The sequence below is a fragment of the Sycon ciliatum genome, chromosome 2 (assembly GCF_964019385.1).
Source record: "Sycon ciliatum chromosome 2, ocSycCili1.1, whole genome shotgun sequence".
Lineage (NCBI taxonomy): Eukaryota > Metazoa > Porifera > Calcarea > Leucosolenida > Sycettidae > Sycon > Sycon ciliatum.
This window is the reverse complement of record NC_088644.1, coordinates 43,401,873-43,422,958: the sequence shown is the minus strand read 5'-3', so window position 1 is coordinate 43,422,958 and position 21,086 is coordinate 43,401,873. Positions and strand designations below refer to the sequence as shown.

Here is a 21,086-nt window from a genome sequence, read left to right as displayed (position 1 = left end):
TCTGGCGCTAGCCAGGGTCCACACAGCTTTAATTCCCGTAGCTATGCAGAAGACGTTACTTCAGTAACGTCTGGCGCTAGCCAGGGTCCACACAGCTTTAATTTGGTATTTGTTTGTTTGTGTGTTTGTTTGTTTGTTTGTGTCACGCCTGGCGCTATCCGTATCTGACGGCAAAAAAGCATAGGATGTTATAAATTTTTCAATTCTCCTATTTTTTTTTTAGGGTGCGTTTGGTTGGTACGATCTAGAACAGGATCGAACAGCTGGTGCACATGGAGCAGCCTCATGCCAACCAAACGCTACTCCAGAAACAGAGCACATTTTTGTGGGAAAATGTGCCAAACTTAGTGCATTCTTCAAAATGTGTATGGATCACCATGGTCACTTTGTACGGTCCGACGAGTCCAACCCAAAAGCGTGTGCACGTGATCATTTGGGAACAAAATCGATGTTCCCGCCAGGTTTCACTGTGAAAAAGTGAAACTGCTCGGTCTGCTCCGGCCTCGAGGCCGGAGCAAGCAGAACATGTTCTGGCCGACCCAGAACAGGTGCAGTCCCAACCAAACGCGCTGTTCTGGTGAATCCTGTTCTAGTTCGTACCAACCAAACGCGCCCTAAGGCATATCCTGGGATTCGAACCCGCACTATCGGCCTACATGCATTCCCCCATACACTTCGCATTCATACCCATTCTTCCAAGTTGCTTCACGTTATTATCTTGCGTTTGAAAGCCCTATTTGAATATTGCGGGCAGCTAGACGGTGTCGTATTACCCTCGATCGTACCTGTCCCGTACCTATCCCCTACCGTACCGTGCCATCAAAGACGGCTGGCCACAATGCATATTCAAATAGGGCTTTCAAATGCAAGATCACAATGTGAAACAACTTGGAAGAATGGGTATGAATGCGAAGTGTATGGGGGAATGCATGTAGGGCGATAGTGCGGGTTCGAATCCCAGGATATGCCTGAAAAAATAGGAGAATTGAAAAATGTATAACATCCTATGCTTTTTTCCCATCAGATCACATTGTGAAACAACTTGGAAGAATTAGTATGTATGCGAAGTGTATCGGGGATGCATGCAGGGCGCGCGATAGTGCGGGTTCGAATCCCAGGTTATGTCTTTAAAAAAAGAGGATTTAAAAAAAAATTATAACATCCCTATGATCTTTTTTTGTCTAGGTCATCAAGGCAAAAAAGCATTATTATTATTAACTGTTATTTTACTAGGTATAGCGTAGGGCCCTGAGCTTCCAAGCTCTCTCGTTTGGTGTTTGTTTGTGTGTTTGTTTGTTTGTGTCACGCCTGGCGCTATCCGTATCTGACGGCAAAAAAGCATAGGATGTTATAAATTTCTCAATTCTCCTATTTTTCTTTCAGGCATATCCTGGGATTCGAACCCGCACTATCGCCCTACATGCATTCCCCCATACACTTCGCATTCATACCCATTCTTCCAAGTGGCTTCACGTTATTATCTTGCGTTTGAAAGCCCTATTTGAATATTGCGGGCAGCTGTATGTGGCCAGCTGTGTTTGATGGTACGGTACGGTAGGGAGACGGTGTCGGATTACCCTCGATCGTACCTGTCCCGTACCTATCCCCTACCGTACCGTGCCATCAAAGACGGCTGGCCACAATGCATATTCAAATAGGGCTTTCAAATGCAAGATCACAATGTGAAACAACTTGGATGAATTAGTATGTATGCGAAGTGTATCGGGGGATGCATGCAGGGCGCGCCATAGTGCGGGTTCAAATCCCAGGTTATGTCTAAAAAAAGGATTTTTTTAAAGAATTTATAACATCCCTATGCTTTTTTTGTCTAGGTCATCAAGGCAAAAAAGCATAGCGTAGGGCCCTGAGCTTCCAAGCTCTCTCGTTTGGTATTTGTTTGTTTGTGTGTTTGTTTGTTTGTTTGTTTGTGTCACGCCTGGCGCTATCCGTATCTAACGGCAAAAAAGCATAGGATGTTATAAATTTTCAATTCTCCTTTTTTTCAGGCATATCCTGGGATTCGAACCCGCACTATCGCCCTACATGCATTCCCCCATACACTTCGCATTCATACCCATTCTTCCAAGTTGCTTTACGTTATTATCTTGCGTTTGAAAGCCCGATTTGAATATTGCGGGCAGCTGTATGTGGTCAGCTGTGTTTGATGGCACGGTACGGTACGGGAGACGGTGTCGTATTACCCTCGATCGTACCTGTCCCGTAACTATCCCCTACCGTACCGTGCCATCAAAGACGGCTGGCCACAATGCATATTCAAATTATTATTATTATTATTTTGCTTGTTCGCGTTGGCATCAACCTGCATAAAGCAGGTACATGTACATAGCCTTCGCTTAAGCTGCCATAAAAAAGAAAGCTCATCCTAAGCGAGAGGGCTAGAGGGAAATCTAACGATAACGATAACGAGATACAGAATACAAAGAAATCCAATGAGTTCAGCGTACAATTCAAAACAAGAAAGAAAGGAAAGAAAAACAGAGCCGAATCTACCGATTGATCCATCAATCGACAAAGGGGACTAATCCGTTAGTGTTGCAAAGTAGAAGCTGATTATAGTTGCAGATCTCCAGGCCAGGGCCAGCATATTGCCGATTCTGGATAGGTCTCCGCAGCATTTGATGTGGTAATTATCATAATGTTTGATAACATTGTTAGAGTATCTAGTATCTAGAGTACCGAGTATCTAGTATCTAGAGTGTCTAGTGTAATTGTATCCGTTATTATTGTTAAGGGTATCTAGTGTAATTGTATCCGTTATTATTGTTAAGGGTATCTAGTGTAATTGTATAACTTCAGCCATTACACACAGCACACATTAGTTCCTTCCACTTTCGACGATCCTGGGCGAGCTGCCTCAGTGCAACTAGATCCTCGTGTGATGTGAGGGAGTTTGTGGATCTGGAATTTTTCAGGTCGTTGTTGATGGATCGCGGGAGTGTTGTTCTCGGGCGGCCTCGGAACCCTGAGCTTCCTGGCTGAAAGTATGCTGACATAGCCTGCTGGACCGGGGATGAGGTGTCTAGTCGAAGCATGTGGCCAAACATTCTCCACCTAGCAGACTGGATGATTCTGCTGAGTGGCTTGGAGCCAGTGCGCTTGTACAGTGCTTCATTGCGTATTATACGGGGATATTTGACCCCTATGACTGCTCGTAACTGCTGGCGGTGGAACGAGTCAAGTTTCTTTTCTTGAGTCTCTGTCAGGCTCCATGTGCCGCAGTTATAAAGAAGTATTGGGAGAATAAAGCTGCCGTATAACCTAATCCGAAGGGGTTCACGGGCATGGTTACCTCTTAGCCATATCACCCACAGCTGATGTAAGGCGCATGTTGCTAGACGTTTTCTCCGACTGATATCTTCCTCCACTCCAAGCATCGATCCTAGTTTGACCGTGTTCCGCCATCGCTCGTCTACTCTGTCCTTTTCTCTTTTAATTGTAGTATATTCGGTTTTGGCTTCATTCATTTTTAAATTGTATTCCGCTAACGAGGATGATAGTACGGGTTGATTGTCATGCAAATATTGTAGGCTGGTGCTGATGAAGTCTACGTCATCCGCATACGCTGTTTCATTGGGCAATTGAAGCTGAATATCCAATGCTGGTCGCGGTGAGAGTCGCTCTCGAATCAACCTCAAAATATTCAAATAGGGCTTTCAAATGCAAGATCACAATGTGAAACAACTAATACTTGGAAGAATTAGTATGTGTGCGAAGTGTATCGGGGGATGCATGCAGGGCGCGCGATAGTGCGGGTTCGAATCCCAGGTTATGTCTTAAGTTAAAAAAAGGAATTTTTTAAAGAATTTATAACATCCCTATGCGTTTTTTTGTCTAGGTCATGAAGGCAAAAAAGCATAGCGTAGGGCCCTGAGCTTCCAAGCTCTCTCGTTGGTCATAAACCCTCGGCCTCCTCATTTATTGTATACATAAAGCTATAGTAATCTAGGCAGTACTACTAATGCCTAATGCAGTAAATGGCACTTGGCAGCTGACTTTATTTTCGGAGAAACACTACTCATTTTAGTAAAAAGTAACAATGAATAGCAATATCATCTAGGAAGGATCGCTACCCTAACGCGAAGGAAAAGGCCTTGCGCGGCTGCTCTACGAAGTGTTGAAGAAAGACTCAAAGTTAGTTGGTGGACGAACAACTCGCTGGTCCCGGAAAACTTGGCCCCCAACGGTGGTGTTTGGTGAATCATCAAGCATAATGTCTTGTAGCAGTGTTCACCGAGGAAGGAGAACGCTCTAGCCGCTGCTGTTGTCCGTTTCATCCACGTTGGGCGTTAGCTGCACCGCGCCTATTGTGTTTTAGTATTCCATAGACACACATTGGCATTCAGAGCGATTGTGGAGCCACAATTTACTTCACACAGCGTTGTATTGTCCACGAGCGCAAACTTCATTATCAGCAGTAACTGTTACTCTTCATCCTACATGTAGATTTGGAGTATACACGGCCTTGTCACGACAGCGACAGCTGTACAGAGTGTTCAAGTGAGAAACATTAATTTCAATTGTTGGTGAACGAACAAATGGCTGGTTCCGAAAAACGCGGCCTGCACCGATGGTGTTTGGTGGATCATCAAACAGGGTGACCAGCAGTGTTCACCGAGGAAGGAGAATGCACTCACCACCACCGTCGTCCGAATCATCCAAGTGGGCGTTTCCTGCGCCTATTGTGTTTTAGTATTCCATGGACGCACACTAGCGTTCTCAGCGATTGTGGAGCCACAACATATCTTCATGCGGCGTTGCACTGTCCAAGAGCAGAAACGTCAGCAGTGACCCATCATCATACATGTAGATTTGGAGTACACACCATGCGCCAATGGGCCTTGGTACAACAGCGGCAGCTCTACGGGGTGTGCAAGTGAGAAACATTTGTTTCGACTGTTGGTGGACGAACAAATCGTCGGTGCCAAAAAAACGTGGCCTGCGCCGATGGTGTTTGAAACATCAAGCATGGTATATGGTGACTGTCAGTGTTGATCGAGGAAGGAGAACACTCAGGCCGTCGACCGTTCATCCATTTCGTTAGCTGCACTAAGTCTATTGTGTCCTTGTATTCCATGAACACACCACCATGAAGCATGGCGTCTGAGCTGTGTTCACAGAGCGGCGAGATGCTCTCGCCGCTATCTTATCTGTCTTAAGTATTCCCAAGTGTCGAAGGCTCACAACGATAGTGTTGGACAAGTGAGATAAAATGGAGTCAACGTAAGTACGCATGTGTACTCTTACTGACTGAAACATAAGTGGGGTGTAAGAGCTAATTCATATGGTGTTGTGACATTCACATGTACGAGTTCAGTGTGTAGTACTGTCTTGTTACGTACTGAGTTCTGCGACTTTGTTTTGTCTCCATATACTGCATGCATTCACGTTACACACTTATCAGTTTGACCCTGAGTTCATGTCTGCTATCCCGTGTTTCCTCTACATCTTTTTGTTTCCACATGGTTCACGGTCGGTGTAGCACTGCACGTTTTCCGTCAGTTTGAACTTTAGCATAAATCGCAACTACTTGTACTTTCAGACATGCCGACTGATTGTTGCCAGAGTTTGAGCCATTCAGAGCGCTTCAACAGGCAGGGCTTGAACCCCTGATCATGCCCTGTCTGCCAGCTCTACTACGATATTATATGTCACGTACCCGCGCGCGCACGGTTCTCCTGTGCTTGGGCTTCCTTTCGCTTGGTAGTTGGAAGTAAGTGGCTGTTGTAGGACTCTTAGATTATGCACAGAAAGTGGTGGACATCACGCAACTGCATTGTAAATGAAAGAGGGTTTGTCACCTGACAACCGCATAATGTTTCGACATTAATAAAAGAATTTTCATCTAAAGAGTGAATAGCAACTAAATAGAGCGGTTGTCAGTTGACAAACCCCCATTTATTTAGATTATGTAACTGAAGTAAACACAACGTAGAAATATCACAATTGTCTCTTGTGTATTATATCCGTTCGATGTCACCAGATCGTCACATGGTGCTGTGATCAGGATACGGATCATGACGAACGCTGATTCAACTGGACGAATCGCAACCTGACGACGAAGAATCGCGAGGCTTTTCAGATGCTGGGACACAATGGAAACTGAACGACTTCAGAACAGCACTGAAGCGTTATGTTATCATGTAAGACGCCTTTCTGCGCCGCACAAACACATGCGGTACTACAGCAGAATATGTCACTCACTATTCTGCAGGTGCACTGGTGACAGGCGCATGCAAGTTCACGAGAAGGAAGCGGTCTGATGGCAACTGGAATGCCAGCAGTATGAGAGGATGTGCATTCTGCGGCGGATCTCACCTGGACAAGAGCTGCACGAAGTACACAACAGTAGCACAGCGGAAAGAATATCTGATTGAACAGAAGCGTTGGTTTGTGTGTTAGCGCACAGGGCACCGGTCAACTCAGTGCATGGCCACCCGCAAGTGTAATGTGTGTTCTCGCATGGGTCACCAATCAGAGTCACCATCATGTCACTATCTGCCCCGAATCTCAACAGAAAACTGACAGCAGTACCAACATAGTAGCTGATCAGCCTGTGGCTGACGAGGTACCAGCATCTAGTACAACAGCAGCCAGTGCAGCATCAACCAGTATCGCCATCGACCGTAAGATAGTCGTCGCGGTGGTGATGAAAGGAAAACAAATCCTGTGCATGTAATCAATGCGGGACTCCCCCTAAAAATTACCCCAGTTGCGGAGAGACTGTGACAGCCACGTACATGTACATGTACGCCTAATAGTATCGACATGAACCGACCCGGTCTACCGTGTCGTGTTCGCAACCATTCGTGATTCAAGACCAGAACAGTTTCGATTTCGTTGTTTGCGAGACAAGTCAAAGCGAGACGTAGTCGGGTACCGGGTAACTGGTTGATTTATTAATACGGACAAATCCATGCTGTTACGTGTCCCACTGGCACTGATGACATGTGACCGCAGCCACAACTGCTTTGAAAAGTTACTTCTGCCTGCGAAGCTGGCACTTGTATTGGTGGGGGAAACCGTTGAAGACGAAAGGCGATGGTTATCAGTGTTTTAGATTTTTCTTGTCTTTCTCTCATGACTATAACTTCTAGCTATGGTGTATCATACTAAGTATTGCCCGGTATGGCGGTAGCGCTAGCGGTGGCACTAGTCTAAAGCAACCACGCAACGGTCCAGGTCTCGTGTCCTTCAACCCTTGCGACGTTCTTGCCCTTTGGGCTGACCCGGGATTTCAAGGACCTCAAGAATTGCGGCGGCGGCTCCCACAATGGCGTCGGCACGGGCTAAAGCCGCCCAGGAGTCGCCGAAGAGTTTGAACGCAAAACTACGCGAGGAAATCGAAAAGGTGAGCACATCAGAATAGCGGTGTTGAGAAGGCATTATTTGCATGCGGTTTGAAGTAGTTGCTTGTGTCGTCCGCTAGTACAGTACTTGGAAGCATGTTTTTATTGACCGCATAATGAACATGATGATGCAAAGAACGGTAAGGACACCGGAAATATGATGCTGGATTTGAAAGAAGAAGAGAAGAAAAGAAACCCGACCAAGAGAACTCAAGCATTGCACCCAGGAGGCAAAAATGAACTCAATCCCTAGCATAGGCTCAATGAGCCTTTATGAGGTCGTGTATTTGTACAAATTTCAAAAGGATCCAAGTAAAACTCCAACAAACCTCCCACCAACACAATGACAGCCAGAAACCATAACAAGAGAAACAAAAATTCAAATATTACAAAGCAACAGCATAAATTGAATAACAACTAGTGCTGAAACGATTATACCGAATAATCGAGTACTCGTTTGATAATTCTAACGATCGAGCAATCGTTTAGATTACCAATTACGATTATTTTGCGTTTTTAAATTTTTAATTTCTTATACGCGCAGTGCATGCATGCAGCGCAGAGTATGTATAGTACACAGTACTACACACTGCACGCGCTGCATCGCAGCCGCTCAGGACGTAGAACGCGCAGTGCATGCAGCGCGAGTTCAAACATCGAGTACAGTGGGCCTAGTGTAGTACAGCGAAGCTGGAGCGTGAAGCTTGAAGGTCAAGGTCGCGTCCGGTCTACATACATAACACTTTTTTTTGTGCAAAATGTTGTACATATTTCCACTTTTGGCCATTCCACGTACATATTCCAGGTGCGGCCTCTTAATGATTATAATCGAATAATCGATCGTTATGATAGAGAGTAATCGATTGGGCTAAATGGATGATCGTTTCAGCCCTAATAACAACACAGTCAACGACAACAACAAAAAAGAGAGGAAAAAGCCATTCGATAGATACTAGTACTAGTAGTAGTAGTTCGATGACTATGAGCAGAGTATGACTAAAGTTTAAAGGTGCATGAGCACCAGCATGCAGTGATAAACAACTCACTGACTGTACAGTCATGCACATGACTAGTAGTAATACTACAAGTAGGGCTGAAACAATTATACTGATAACTCGCATATCGATCGTTAAGAGTGCGATCGATAATCATTAGTGTTCAAAACGAGTACTAACGATATGTTATGCATGCATATCAGTGACATTATTCTAGCCCTTGCACTCCATCCGATAGTGGAATACGAGTGCAGTCATGTACTTTCAAGGGCAGTAAAATTGATTTGTGGCTTTGAAAGAGATTGGGAGAGAAGACTTTGTCTTTTCGGTTTATTTGTGGGAGAAGTTGGAGATGAGAGCAGTTGCCAGAGGGTGATAACAAGATTCTTCGCTCTAGAAACAACATGAAATTCTCTACTTGAGTAGTTCATGCTGATAAAACCAGCCAGATATCTACAGATGTCAACAGGTGCGGTGCCACAAATTTCTAGCAAAGCAAAAGCATCATACAATTTCTTTATAAACTGGTGTTTGATAGAGCCGACAAGAATCGATAAAACCAACATATCGATCGTTAATGATACTGGTTGATCGTTAGGAGTTATTGAATGATCGTTTCAGCCCTAACTACAAGCGACATAATACCTCCGAGTAGAAGTGGAAAACTGGACAAAGTATGTAGCCAGCAAGGCAGCAGTACTGTAGAGTCAGTAGTAGTATTATTTGACTAGGGGAGTCACAACAGGCATTGCCTTGTTACAGGGAACCCTAGGTGATTGAGTGCCCAGGATGGCAATTTCGCGATGGTTGCTCCAGTCCAATTCGCTGTGCAAATCTAGGAGTCAGTTTATCTGATGCTTACCACCGCCTTTGCGATATCTTCACCGAATTTGCCTGCTCACACAATGCGCATGAACAATGTCTCGCAACACAGCCATTCATCTATGCATGGTCTACCGGTATATCGTAGCACCATACTGCAAGTACATGTTTGTGCTACAGCTGTACCAAGAGTGTGCAACTCCCGCATACAGTCAGACCTCGCTTATCCGGTCCTCTTTTATCCGGATCCCTCGCCACCCGGAAGAAAATAGCTGGTTACAGATGTACAACATACGTGATGCATCCAACAAAACCGGTGTTCGATTATCCAGTTCCGTCGCCGATCCGGATACTTTTGTGGAAAACGGATGTATGCGGTTCAGTGAGGTCTGACTGTACAGTGATGTCCTACAGTGATGTCATACAGTGATGTCATACAGTGATGTCATACAGTGATGTCATACAGTGATGTCATACAGTGATGTCATACAGTGATGTCATACAGTGATGTCCTACAGTGATGTCCCGACAGAATTTCAAGCCGAGAGCATTTTATGTTGTAATACTCCTCGCACGAGTGCTTTCAACGACGTTTGTACTGGGTGTCAAGGTATCAACGCGGTGTCCTTGTCCTTGTTTGTTATTATTTTATTATTTTTGCTTGTTCGCGTTGGCATCAACCTGCATAAAGCAGGTATTTAGCCTTCGCTTAAGCTGCCATAAAAAAAGAAAGCTCATCCTAAGCGAGAGGGCTAGAGGAAAAGATAAACGATAACGAGATGCAGCATACAAAGAAATCCAATGAGTTAAACATACAGTTCAAAACATGAAAAACAAACAACAACAAAACCCGAAGTTACTAATCGGAATTAAGAATGCGTTGGTACCGATTGATCCAGCAATCGACAAAGGGGACTAATCCGTTAATATTGCAAAGTAGAAACTGATTGTAGTTGCAGATCTCCAGGCCATGGCCAGCATATTGCCGATTCTGGATAGATCTCTGCAGTATTTGATATGACAAATTGTGTTAATAATTATCATAATTATCATAATTGTCGCGCTGGAAACGGAGCGTCTCTGTAAGTTTGTATCCCTGGTGATGTTTGTGCCTGGAGAGCACTATATAAGTGGTGCTCTTCAGGCACAATCTTCCTCAGCCTACTCAAGCTCAACTGATGAGGGGTGAATTCCCCGAAACACTGTGTATTGAGCAGGGAGTGGTGCTTTCTTGCAGGTTTGCCGAGTCGAAGGTTCGATGGACTTCTCATGTGCTCTGGATGGCAGTCGTGAGTCAGTCAAGTGTCAAGTAAAGTCGGCGGAATAGCGCGAGCTCCGGTGTGGCCTGTGGGGAGCAAAACATTTCTTAATTATCATAATTGTTGATAAAATTGTTGGAGTATCTAGTGTAATTGTATAACTTCAGCCACTACACACAGCACACCTTGTTTGTACATGATCAAAATAGGGATTTGTCCACAACAGGTCCAGGGTATGTCTGATAATGCGTTTGTTGTTGTTGTTGTCGTTGTTGTATACTTTATTTATAGTGGAAATCAAAACAGGTATAATGCCTAATAACAATGGACACACTGTTTACAGTTCACATTGCATTGTAAAATTGACGTCAACTTGAAATTCTGTCCGAAAAGTACGCGCAGTGGAGTTGCACACTCCTGGGGCTTGTGTACTCTTGATTTTTACTTTAAAACGTTTTAAACATTGCCTGCTTTAATTAAGTGGCAGAATGATAATCGTGTTTGGCAGGGTTCTAAGCAGGTCAAAATAGTAGGGGGCGGGTATGGGAAACAGCTACCCCGTATACCTATTTTCCACTTTCCAATATTGTCTTGCAACGCTAAATGCAGCGTATGTGGCGAATCCCCGACTTTGCCCCAGACAAATGTGCCTTTATGAACCATCTAATAGTGACGTTCGACTGCATATTCGTTGAATTGCATAAAAAAACGAAAATCGGAAAATGAGTAGGGGGTGCCACTTTTTCACGGGGTGGGGGGGGGGGGCAGCCCCTCCCCCCCCCCCCCATACCAAATTTGGCTAGAACCCTAATAAGCATTGCGTAGGCTACATGCTCATGTTTGCAGTTGAATGATGGACATCAAGTCTTCTTGACATGGATGGGTGCAAGACGTTAGCGCGAACGGTTGTCTTCTGCCACTTTTAACCATAACAGCTGGCAATAGTGCAGGCGCTTTGCGTTCGTGTCACCGGTAATCGTCTGTACTCAGCTATAAACAGAGAGGTTCCAGGCTGTCCGATAGAGAGCTGAATACCGAAAGGCAGAGCTAGTTTAAACAATAATAAGAGGATGAAAAAAGTGTTTTAACTCCATGTTGAATGAACACTCTCTTAGAATGGACTCGGATGGAGAGCCAATGATTAATTTATACAAAATAAAAGGACCAAGGAACTACAAGTAACTGGTGGTGTTAGTGGACATTATAGCGTAACTTGTAGTTCCTTGGCCCTTTTATTTTTATGAACACTCTGTTGCTTGTGATATGCTTTCTTTTTTGATGCAGGACAGCAGATTTCAAACATGGCCGATACAGGTGAAGATGACGCTGCATCTGGTGCTATTCGGCAATGTCCCGGAGAATGTCAGGCGTGGTCTCGCTGTTGCTGACGCGTTTGCCGAGGGAATATCACCGGGTATACTTCTGGGCAGTAAGGAGAGCCGTGCCTGCTCCTGTCTGTTGCTGGGTTTTGCTACTGACGAAGAGCAACGCAAAGCTCTAGACTACCTGAAGGGCCTGCAGAAGAGGAAAGTCAAGAAGGTTCTAAACACCATCTCTGGCGATTTGGACTTCAGCCAGTGTGTGGTCGAGGACTATGGCTCTCAGAGAGTCGTGTGTCCTCCGGTTCCCGAGATCTTTGCCAGGTATGACCAAGTATAACCATTGACTGTGAGCTCTGTTGAGGAGACCTCAGTGACAAGGTTGAAACAGCTAGTACTAGAGAGGCTAAGATGCACGCTATTTCTGATGTGACGCGAAAGTTCAGCTCGCGTTATTTGCTCGCACGTCGAAAAATCAACGCGAGTGACCTGCTGCTCACGTCGAAATTTGGAGTTTTACGCCAAATTTGACGTGAAATTGCGCTTCAAGTCGGAAATAACACGCATCTTAACCTCTCTAGTATCTGACTTCAGCCAGTGCGTGGTCGAGGACCATGGACCACAGAGAGCTGTGAACGGTTACCATATGCAAAATTCCACTATTTGGTTTTGCCAAGGTTGTTTGGCTTAGAACTGTGTGGAAAGAAGTGATACTTCTGTCGAGCTCTCTATCGCTAACCTGAAGCAGTGTTCAGTATTCACTTATTATGATGCACTGCTGTGTCCTGTAGCAGGGAATTTGACTCTTTGTGTCTTGAATATATTTCCGTTTTTTGGACCACTTTCAAAGTTCTAACTGTGGTTGACTTTGCTTCTTTGCAATGCTGTCTTGAGGGACATTCCAAGTTTCTTCGCACTGAGGCTAATGGTCTCTTTCTGCTGTTTTTTCCCTCTCTTTCATTCACTGCAGCCCTCACTTCACCGAACCGTTCAGCTACTTTGATGTTCCCCGACCACTGACTCTACATGTGTGGGCTGTGGCTGTCGACGTGTTTGATGACGAGATTGCTCGCAACCCAGTGTTGCTGCAACGGCACTTCCAAGCCTTCTCCAAGATGGTGGCAATTGCCCACTTCTCACCCGCCAAGGTCGGATCATCCTCAACGAAAGCTACAGTCTACATTCTCGACAAATACAGTGTAGACTACTTAAAGAAGCTAGCTAAAAACCTGAAGGACTACCACTACTTTTCTGTTGTGTCCGTGAAGGAGGAGGAGAAGGAGCTGTCCGCGCTATGTGCCGTGCAAGATGTATGCCTCACAAACTACCTACAGGTGGATGGGGATCGGGAGATTCTAACAGCACCGGTCACGGTCCGGACGAAGGCTACCCGCCGCACTCACATGAGACTAATCTTCCAGATACAATCGCAAGACAAGTGGACCATAGGGTGAGTGAAGGAAAAGTCACTGCTTGTCCATATTAAAGGGAACTTTCCTAAACGGCTTTAGTTACGAAAGGAATTTCTTGTGTGTGTGTGTGTGTGTGTGTGTGTGTGTGTGTGTGTGTGTGAGTGTGTGTGTGTGTGTGTGTGTGTGTGTGTGTGTGTGTGTGTGTGTGTGTGTGTGTGTGTGTGTGTGTCTGTGTGTTCTGCTAACGGTGTTTGCAAGAGGTGAGGCATATGTGCTAGTACACTGATACTGCCATGCGGCTACATCAACTACTGACTGTAATTTCACTAATTTTTCGATGTACTTTTATTTTCGGTACTTTCGGTGCATATGTTTCATATCTAAAATTTCAATACACCGAATAAACACTAACACACATAATCCAATAGGGAATTGCTCCTCTATGCCTAAAATTTCTGTTCACCTAACCTGGCCTTTTGCCCTCATACCGAAAATATTGAGTACCATAAATTTCTGAATTTAGAGTACTAGTAAGATTTCCAATGACAATAATTATTTCGATTACCAGGTGATATTCCTCAGCTTCAAGTGAGGAAATGAAAAGTAGCGAAAAGTAGAAGACACAAATTGACAAGTTCCACTGCCAGGATTCAAACCAAGGACCTTGGCTATATACCAGCAGCAATGTTCCAACCACTGAGCCATATAATTATGGCCATGCTGTAGTCCGCCTCTATCTTCATTTTCGGGAGTTTTCTTTTTCTGGTGTTGGTGCTTGTTGGTTGGTAGATGTGACATGGACAACATCAGGTTTTCTCCTATACCTGCCGTCGCCAGGGACGACCGTGATCGCCGCCGCCGATACCATAGTAAGATGGTGAGTATGCCAGGGCGCGACGTATGCAACTTCTTACTCACAACGCACCGGGCCGAGGCAGAGGCATTGCTGGAGAGTTCAAACTGCCGCTTCCGGGAGCGTCGTGGAAAGTATCAGAACAACTCCTTTGCTTACCAGCTGGCTGTGCTCGAAGCTGACACAGAGGAAGAAGCAGCGAATGGCAAGGCAGCACTGGAACTACTGGCCCACGATATACTGCAGCATCGCGTCTACAAGAGACTAGTCATTAAGCCGCCCGAGCTCAACACCGTTATGAGACTTGCTAAAACAAAGCTGATGCAAGACAAAGAAACTGCTCGAATTGTGAAGCCCCGCACCAGAGCAATTGCAGACCAAGTTCCACTCTGCTTTGCAAAGTTGCATCAGTTCACCAGAGGGGAGAGACAGGAACAGACCCTGACTTTGCAGCTCAACAAGCCCGTACAACGACCAATTTGCAATGGCTGATGTAGATGCAATGGTGCTCTTCTCCAACTCAACACTGCTTCTTGCTGACGGCATATGGCACGTGACGTTATCAACCACGGCGGTACTGGCATTGCCGATGATTCACAAGCTTGGGTTGAGAGCAATGGCGACGTATTTACAACTGCACAAGCTCTGAGCAGCGGAAAGCTGCCTGCCCCGGTTCTCATCCACTCCAACCCGAACTGTATCAAGGGCGGAAATATGCGAGAAGGGCAGGTGTTCAAGACCGCTTTCTCAAAGCAACTCAAGCTCATCTTCCAGACTGCATCAGACGTCCAGGCAAAATCCATCGCCATTCCATTTCTCCCAAAGCCAGGACCAGACCATCTGAAGGCTAGATAATGGTTCCAGCTTATCGGCCAAGGAGCCATGGAATGTCTGCGTAGCGGCACAAGCTTGGAGAGGATCCTCTTCAACTATCACACCCAGTCTTCCAGTAACCCGACTGGTGATTTGCAATTCGCTCTGTCCGCTCTGATGGAGGAGAACGTACCGACTGCACGCAAAGGCATCGGCAATGTTCTCTTCTCGTTTCAGAAGGTGGAGACACCAGCACCACCCGTTGAATGCTGTCCACCGTCGGCATCTTTCCTGCTTGTCGCCGAGTCTTATGATGACTTGAAAACGGGGGAGGCATGTCTGCAGCAGACGCTCCGCGACGAACTGATCATTCAACGGCATGAATGCAAAGGACTGGATGCCCGCGACGTTTAGTTGTGATGAGCTGGAAAGAACTGCTCATGGAATTGAAGATACACTGCAGCCTGACAGCCGAGGAAAGTGAGCGAGGAGCCAGCTGTCTGCTCTTGCGTGGTCAGAGGAAGAATGTTGGTGATGCCGCTAAGCTGTTGAAGGTGCTGATTGCTGATCTGGTAAGTGAGCAGGTCACCATGCAAACATCCCGCTGCTTTGTGTTACTACCCTACGGTAGCCGGGAACACACGCAGAAACACACACTCGCACACACACACACACACACACACACACACACACACACATGCCCACAAGTCATGATCTACATGTGCACTATAAAATTGGGGGCTGAAAAACAACCAGCCGGCTTGAAAGTCACCAAAGTGTACATGTCAGTGGTCATTGTAATGTAAGTGATCGGCACTGTTCTCATCCAGCAGATGAGAAACGTCACAAATGCTTTGAGGAGTGGCAGAAACCGGTATGTGGCCAAGCTAGCGCTTGCTAATGACTATGTCGTCTTTTCCAACATTGGCCCCGCAATCCTGGTGGAGTGACCACCCATCGCCGCATCGGTGCGATCACGGACATTCTCTCAACACCGGGCATCTCACAAATTCAGTCACTCTGCAGTGCAACACCTGTCATCGCAGTTTTAAAAGTCCAGCAGCGGCTTGACCAGACACAAATGTCACGCACAAAACGTAGGACAAAATCAGAAAGGGCGACTTCCCATTCCAGCACCGGTGCCGCAGGAAGTTTCGACTACACAAACATCCAGTGCATTGTTAGAAGTGCTGGCGCTCAACCTCTCCCACCCCTCTCCCCTGATCTGTAACCTACCAAGACAACTTGCGTCGAGATCTAATCAAGTGTGTGTCTATGTGCGTTGTGCATGCATGGATATTTTCATTGCAGGAAGGCAGTACCTCGGGAGTGAGCCTTGAACATCCAGCTGCAGCTGAAAGCTGTCATGCTGCCACCGCCGCAGCCGCCATACCATGAGCACTGAACAGTATTGGTGGACACATACATGTGTGTGTGTGTGTGTGTGTGTGTGTGTGTGTGTGTGTTCATGTGCGTGGTGCGCGTATGTATGTATGTGTGTGTGTGTGTGTGTGTGTGTGTGTGTGTGTGTGTGTGTGTGTGTGTGTGTGTGCGCCATCGCTGTGGACCCTGCCCGAATCGCCCTACAGTGACTGATCGCCAGCACTTTGAACATCATTGCCGAGTCTGTAATCGACGCCAGTTTAGGAGGCGACAGGACCTGGAGCGCTATTTGAGGCACCACCTACCTCTCCCCTAACCTCTCTGACAGTACCTCCCTTCGGTGAGCGGCGTGGCCATTTCTGGCAGCTGTCAATAGTAGTAGTGATGTGTGTGTGTGTGTGTGTGTGTGTGTGCGCGCGCGCGTGTGTATGCATGTTTGTGTGTGTGTGTGTGTGTGTGTGTGTGCGCGCGCGCGCGTGTGTATGCATGTTTGTGTGTGTGTGTGTGTGTGTGTGTGTGTGCGCGCGCGCGTGTGTATGCATGTTTGTGTGTGTGTGTGTGTTTGTGTGTGTGTGCATGTGTGTGTGTACATGAGCATGAGTGGGTGTTCAGCACATGCCTTCTCAATATCTTTATATCATGCTTACAGTCTTCTCGTCCTGACTGTCTTAGTGTGTACGATGACTCTCATTTCTCTGCACTGTGTGACAGTGTAGTGCCTGGTATATGTCCAGCCGTTGAGGATCATTGAGGCAGTTTGAATACGTGTGCATAAACCTGTTTCATGTAAGCAGAAAGAGCATGTTGTTGCACCTACAAGGCTCCGTATAGTCAAAAGTTGACACTTCGTTCAGTTCCTCCTCACCTTTAGTTATGTACATTTGTTACCATTTTGCGTTACCATCTATGTGCGGTAGTTTTATTGCGCTTGTATCATGATGTATGTGTCATTATAGCACCTTTCTATTACTCAACCTTAGTTGCATTCGTTGTTGATCCTTAGCTCCGTATGAATTCCACTGATGATAGGAGCGAGAACATCGATTCTGGAAATTTACACGTCTAAACTCGAACAAGTGTCATAATTATAGCGTGGAGATGTCTGCAGCTGCTTTAAAAATACTATTGATAGCTATAATTGAAGTAATGGGAATGGACATTATGGGATCCCTTGCTCTAACAGCTCGTGGTTATAAACACATGTACATTCAGGTGGTGGGTGACTATTTTTCCAAATGGGTAGAGATGATTCCCCTTCCCGATATAGGCACCGGCGGATTCTGCTCGAAAAGGTGGCAGATTCTGCTCGAAAAGCAGTGAAATTGGCAGAACCATACAAACCTTATGACGGGCAATTCTTTCCAAAAAAATTTCTTCAAGAACAATAATTTGAAATGCGACTGAGATTTGCTGTCTGATATACATAGGAACCTGGGTGAGCAATCATCACCGAAACCAAGTCACCATGGTCACAGGCCTCGGGCTCAGTGCTCAAGAAGACAAGAACACACTGATCACTGACCTGTGTGTGACTGCGTAGAGATGCATGAAGCAAGCTTGCTGAGCTCTGCAGCGCATACACTAATCGGTAGGTTGTAGTAAGACTACTACTTCGAAGTACATGTACACTAGAAATCAGGGAGTAGTACAATACCGGTATTTTACTACTCCCTGCTAGAAATAGAGAAGTGTGAAGCCGAACCGGTGTTAGCTCCCGGCTAAACAAAGTGCCCTCACTCTTCCCGAACACAAGGGTGTTATAGTATTGAATATGGAATAAGTATTTCGACAAGAGAGTAGATAAGAGTGAGAAGGTGAACAGGACAAGAACAACTCAAGACTAGAGATTCACTGGAGCATGCGCTCTTCTTGTCTCTCATTGCCAAGGGGAACGAGCGGGAAATACGAATAGGGAGTATGTACGTTCCTATTATAAATACACCTATTACACCGGCAACAGAATTTCAGAAAATGACATTCAGATAGAGCGAATGCAGCAGCAGTGGCAGCGGTGGCGACAGAGGCAACATCACGAACTGGATGCACTCTCCTCTTGCACGGCAGCCGTGACCGGCAATGTAAAAAAAAAGTAGAAACAAGTAATCATGTACTAGCAGTCGGAACCAAAACCGTCTGCTTCTAATCATGGAGGTTTTGGTGCTTTCTGTAACAAAATGATTTAGTTTATGCTGCAGATTGGTCATCCAAATTTGTTACAGTCATAGCGTAACGAAACCAAAGGGAAACAAACTTAAAAAAGCAAAGGATGGCCGTATCTAATCAAGATTATGCACACTTGCCATGCGGGTAATGAGGCAATAATGACTTGGTTTGATTCGGAGGTCAACACTCAGGAGCCTGAGAAAAACCCTGCAAACACCATGCATCACAGGGGGGGGGGGGGGGGGGTAGAGGTGGGAATGTAGCACCAAGGACTCAAGGATGCAAATACATGTGTAATGGAAATAGATCAACGATTCTAAATGAAATCACAGACCAAACATACTGAAATTGCTGGATCGGTACATGTGCATAGGTGCACACACCTATACACATACACACGCGCACGCATACACACACACACACACACACACACACACACACACACACACACACACACACACACAAGCACACGTACACACAAACACACACACACACATACACACACACACAAACATATACACACACATGCACACACGCACACACACGCACACACACACACACACACACACATACACACATACACACACACAAACATATACACATACACACACACGTACACACACACACATATACGTACACACACACAAACATATACACACATATACACACACATACAAACATATACACACACACGCACGCACGCACACACACACACACACCACACACACACACACACACACACACACACACACACACACACACACACACACACACACACACACACACACCACACACCACGGACGCACACACACACACACCACACACACACCACACACACACACACCACACACACACACACACACACACACACGCGCACACACACATACACACACATACACGCACACACACACACACACACAGAGACACACACACAGACACACACCACGCACGCACGCACTCACACACACACACACACACACCACACACGCACGCACGCACGCACACACACACACACACACACACATACACACACACACACATACACACACACACACACACACACACACACACACACACACACACACACACACACACACACTAGCAAACAGGTAATGAAACCCAGTTGCACACAGATACACCCACGCACAACCACATGTAGACATGGAACTGCTAACAGCCAGTAAATACCGCAGGGTGATGGTGCTATTGTGCTGATGGCTTGCATAGACCTCGATCCTACCGGCATTACTCATCAGGCATCGCTTCACGCAATTGCTTCAAGCCAATTTGTATGATAAATTGGCTCAAGGATGTACTCTTCTCGATTGCTTTATAGAGGGCGACAAAGCCATCTTTTCCTGCTGACTCTACATACTTCGACAACATATCGTGATTATGCCTTTTCTCCCCATGTTGCGTCGCAGTCTCTGTCAGCTGGTCCACGTGAGACAATGCCAACAGTCTACCACGCTGAAGAGTACGTCTCAAGTCCTCCGCTGGCAGGTCACACAGCCAGGGACGGATATCGCTGACATACTTAGGCGACTTGAACCAATCTGGTGTGTGTAGATAGGGAGACACAAACGTTTCAATTTTTCTTTGCATGGTTGAGATTGACTTGCTGAGCCTAGCCACCGGCCAGGGATTGTGCTCGGGGTTGTGCGACTCAAGCTCCGGTCAGTCCTAAAGTACAAGGCTCCCATCAGTGCAAACTTCGTGGAAGTTCAATGTTGGATTCATTTTCTGTGAAGTAGGAAAATAGAGCTTGAGTTGAAATCCTGAATTCAAGTGCTGCAATTTCAAATGTTTTCCTACTTGTACTTCACAGAAAATGAATCCAACATCAAACTTCTGCAAAGCTTGCACTGATGGGCCAGAGCCAAATGCTTTGGGAATCGTAGGGAGTCATGTACAACCCAGCACAATCCCTGGCCTAACCTTTTTATGGGTTTTTCAAATATGGTCAAGGCATACACCGTTAGGCGCTGCATCTGCCGCTAGGGTTTATCGGGTGTTAGCGGCCGTCGTGAGTTCCCTTCGGGAACGGACACGATAATTTACTTTTACTTTACAGGGGCGTAGGAGGGGTTTTGGAAGTGGTACGACCAAAGGTCGGCGCGGCGGAAGGCTGTGTGGGAGGGGGGTCCAGGGGACCTCCTCCAGGAATTTTTTTGTAAAAAAGACACAAAATCCTGCGTTCTGGGAACTTCTGCCAAGTTCTGGCGCAGTGTGCATGCAGTCGAGTCGAGTACATGTATACAGTAGACTCAGTCCGACTGCAGATGCATAACAGATCTACGAGTAGATCTACGAGTCTAGAAAAGGGTCAAAGTCTGATGCGCATATGCATCGATGGATCCTGATTTTTTTATTACGGTTTTGCACGTTCCGGACGGACCACACTTTTCGAAAAGTGGTACGGCCATGGTCGTACCAGTCGTAGCGGGTGCTACGCCCCTGCTTTATACACCACCCGAATAACAAAATATTTCTTGTTCGCCTTCAGCATGTGGAGTCTAAGCCACAGGGAAGGTTATTGATTTTTTTAAAGGGATTTCAGAATGCGGATAACATTCCAGAAAGTACTGTATGTACCGTAATCTCACGCATTTAGGCACATGTTCTTATTTTCGAATACACAGTAAAACCTGGTTTAAGCGACAACCCCTCGGTGCAAGGAAAAGCGGTCGTTAAAGCCAG

The 21,086-nt window shown here is 46.0% G+C and overlaps 2 protein-coding genes across 2 annotated transcripts in view; one reads left to right on the top strand and one right to left on the bottom strand.

Moving 5' to 3' along the window:
• The first annotated feature begins 6,110 nt into the window (after positions 1 to 6,110).
• LOC135810213 (uncharacterized) lies at positions 6,111 to 17,320 on the top strand. The gene is made up of 5 exons (XM_065323684.1): positions 6,111 to 7,369; positions 11,728 to 12,086; positions 12,733 to 13,212; positions 13,964 to 15,412; positions 16,152 to 17,320. Exons 1-4 carry the CDS (start codon positions 7,292 to 7,294, stop codon positions 14,517 to 14,519), a joined length of 1,473 nt encoding a protein of 490 aa, XP_065179756.1. The 5' UTR covers positions 6,111 to 7,291; the 3' UTR covers positions 14,520 to 15,412; positions 16,152 to 17,320.
• Positions 17,321 to 17,980: 660 nt separating this feature from the next.
• The window catches only part of LOC135810209 (uncharacterized), a 31,364-nt gene continuing 28,258 nt past the window's right edge, over positions 17,981 to 21,086 (bottom strand). The window contains exon 6 of the mRNA XM_065323679.1: positions 17,981 to 19,942. Within this exon, the coding sequence (XP_065179751.1) occupies positions 19,632 to 19,942 (311 nt within the window). The 3' untranslated portion in view covers positions 17,981 to 19,631. The remainder of the gene's footprint in view (positions 19,943 to 21,086) is intronic.

Excerpts from the sequence above, each read along its gene's own strand:
- LOC135810213 (XM_065323684.1), top strand. The coding sequence starts at position 7,292 with ATGGCGTCGGCACGGGCTAAAGCCGCCCAGGAGTCGCCGAAGAGTTTG. Across the intron at positions 7,370-11,727 it reads TACGCGAGGAAATCGAAAAG|GACAGCAGATTTCAAACATG; the intron begins GTGAGCACATCA and ends TTTTTGATGCAG. Across the intron at positions 12,087-12,732 it reads GTTCCCGAGATCTTTGCCAG|CCCTCACTTCACCGAACCGT; the intron begins GTATGACCAAGT and ends CATTCACTGCAG.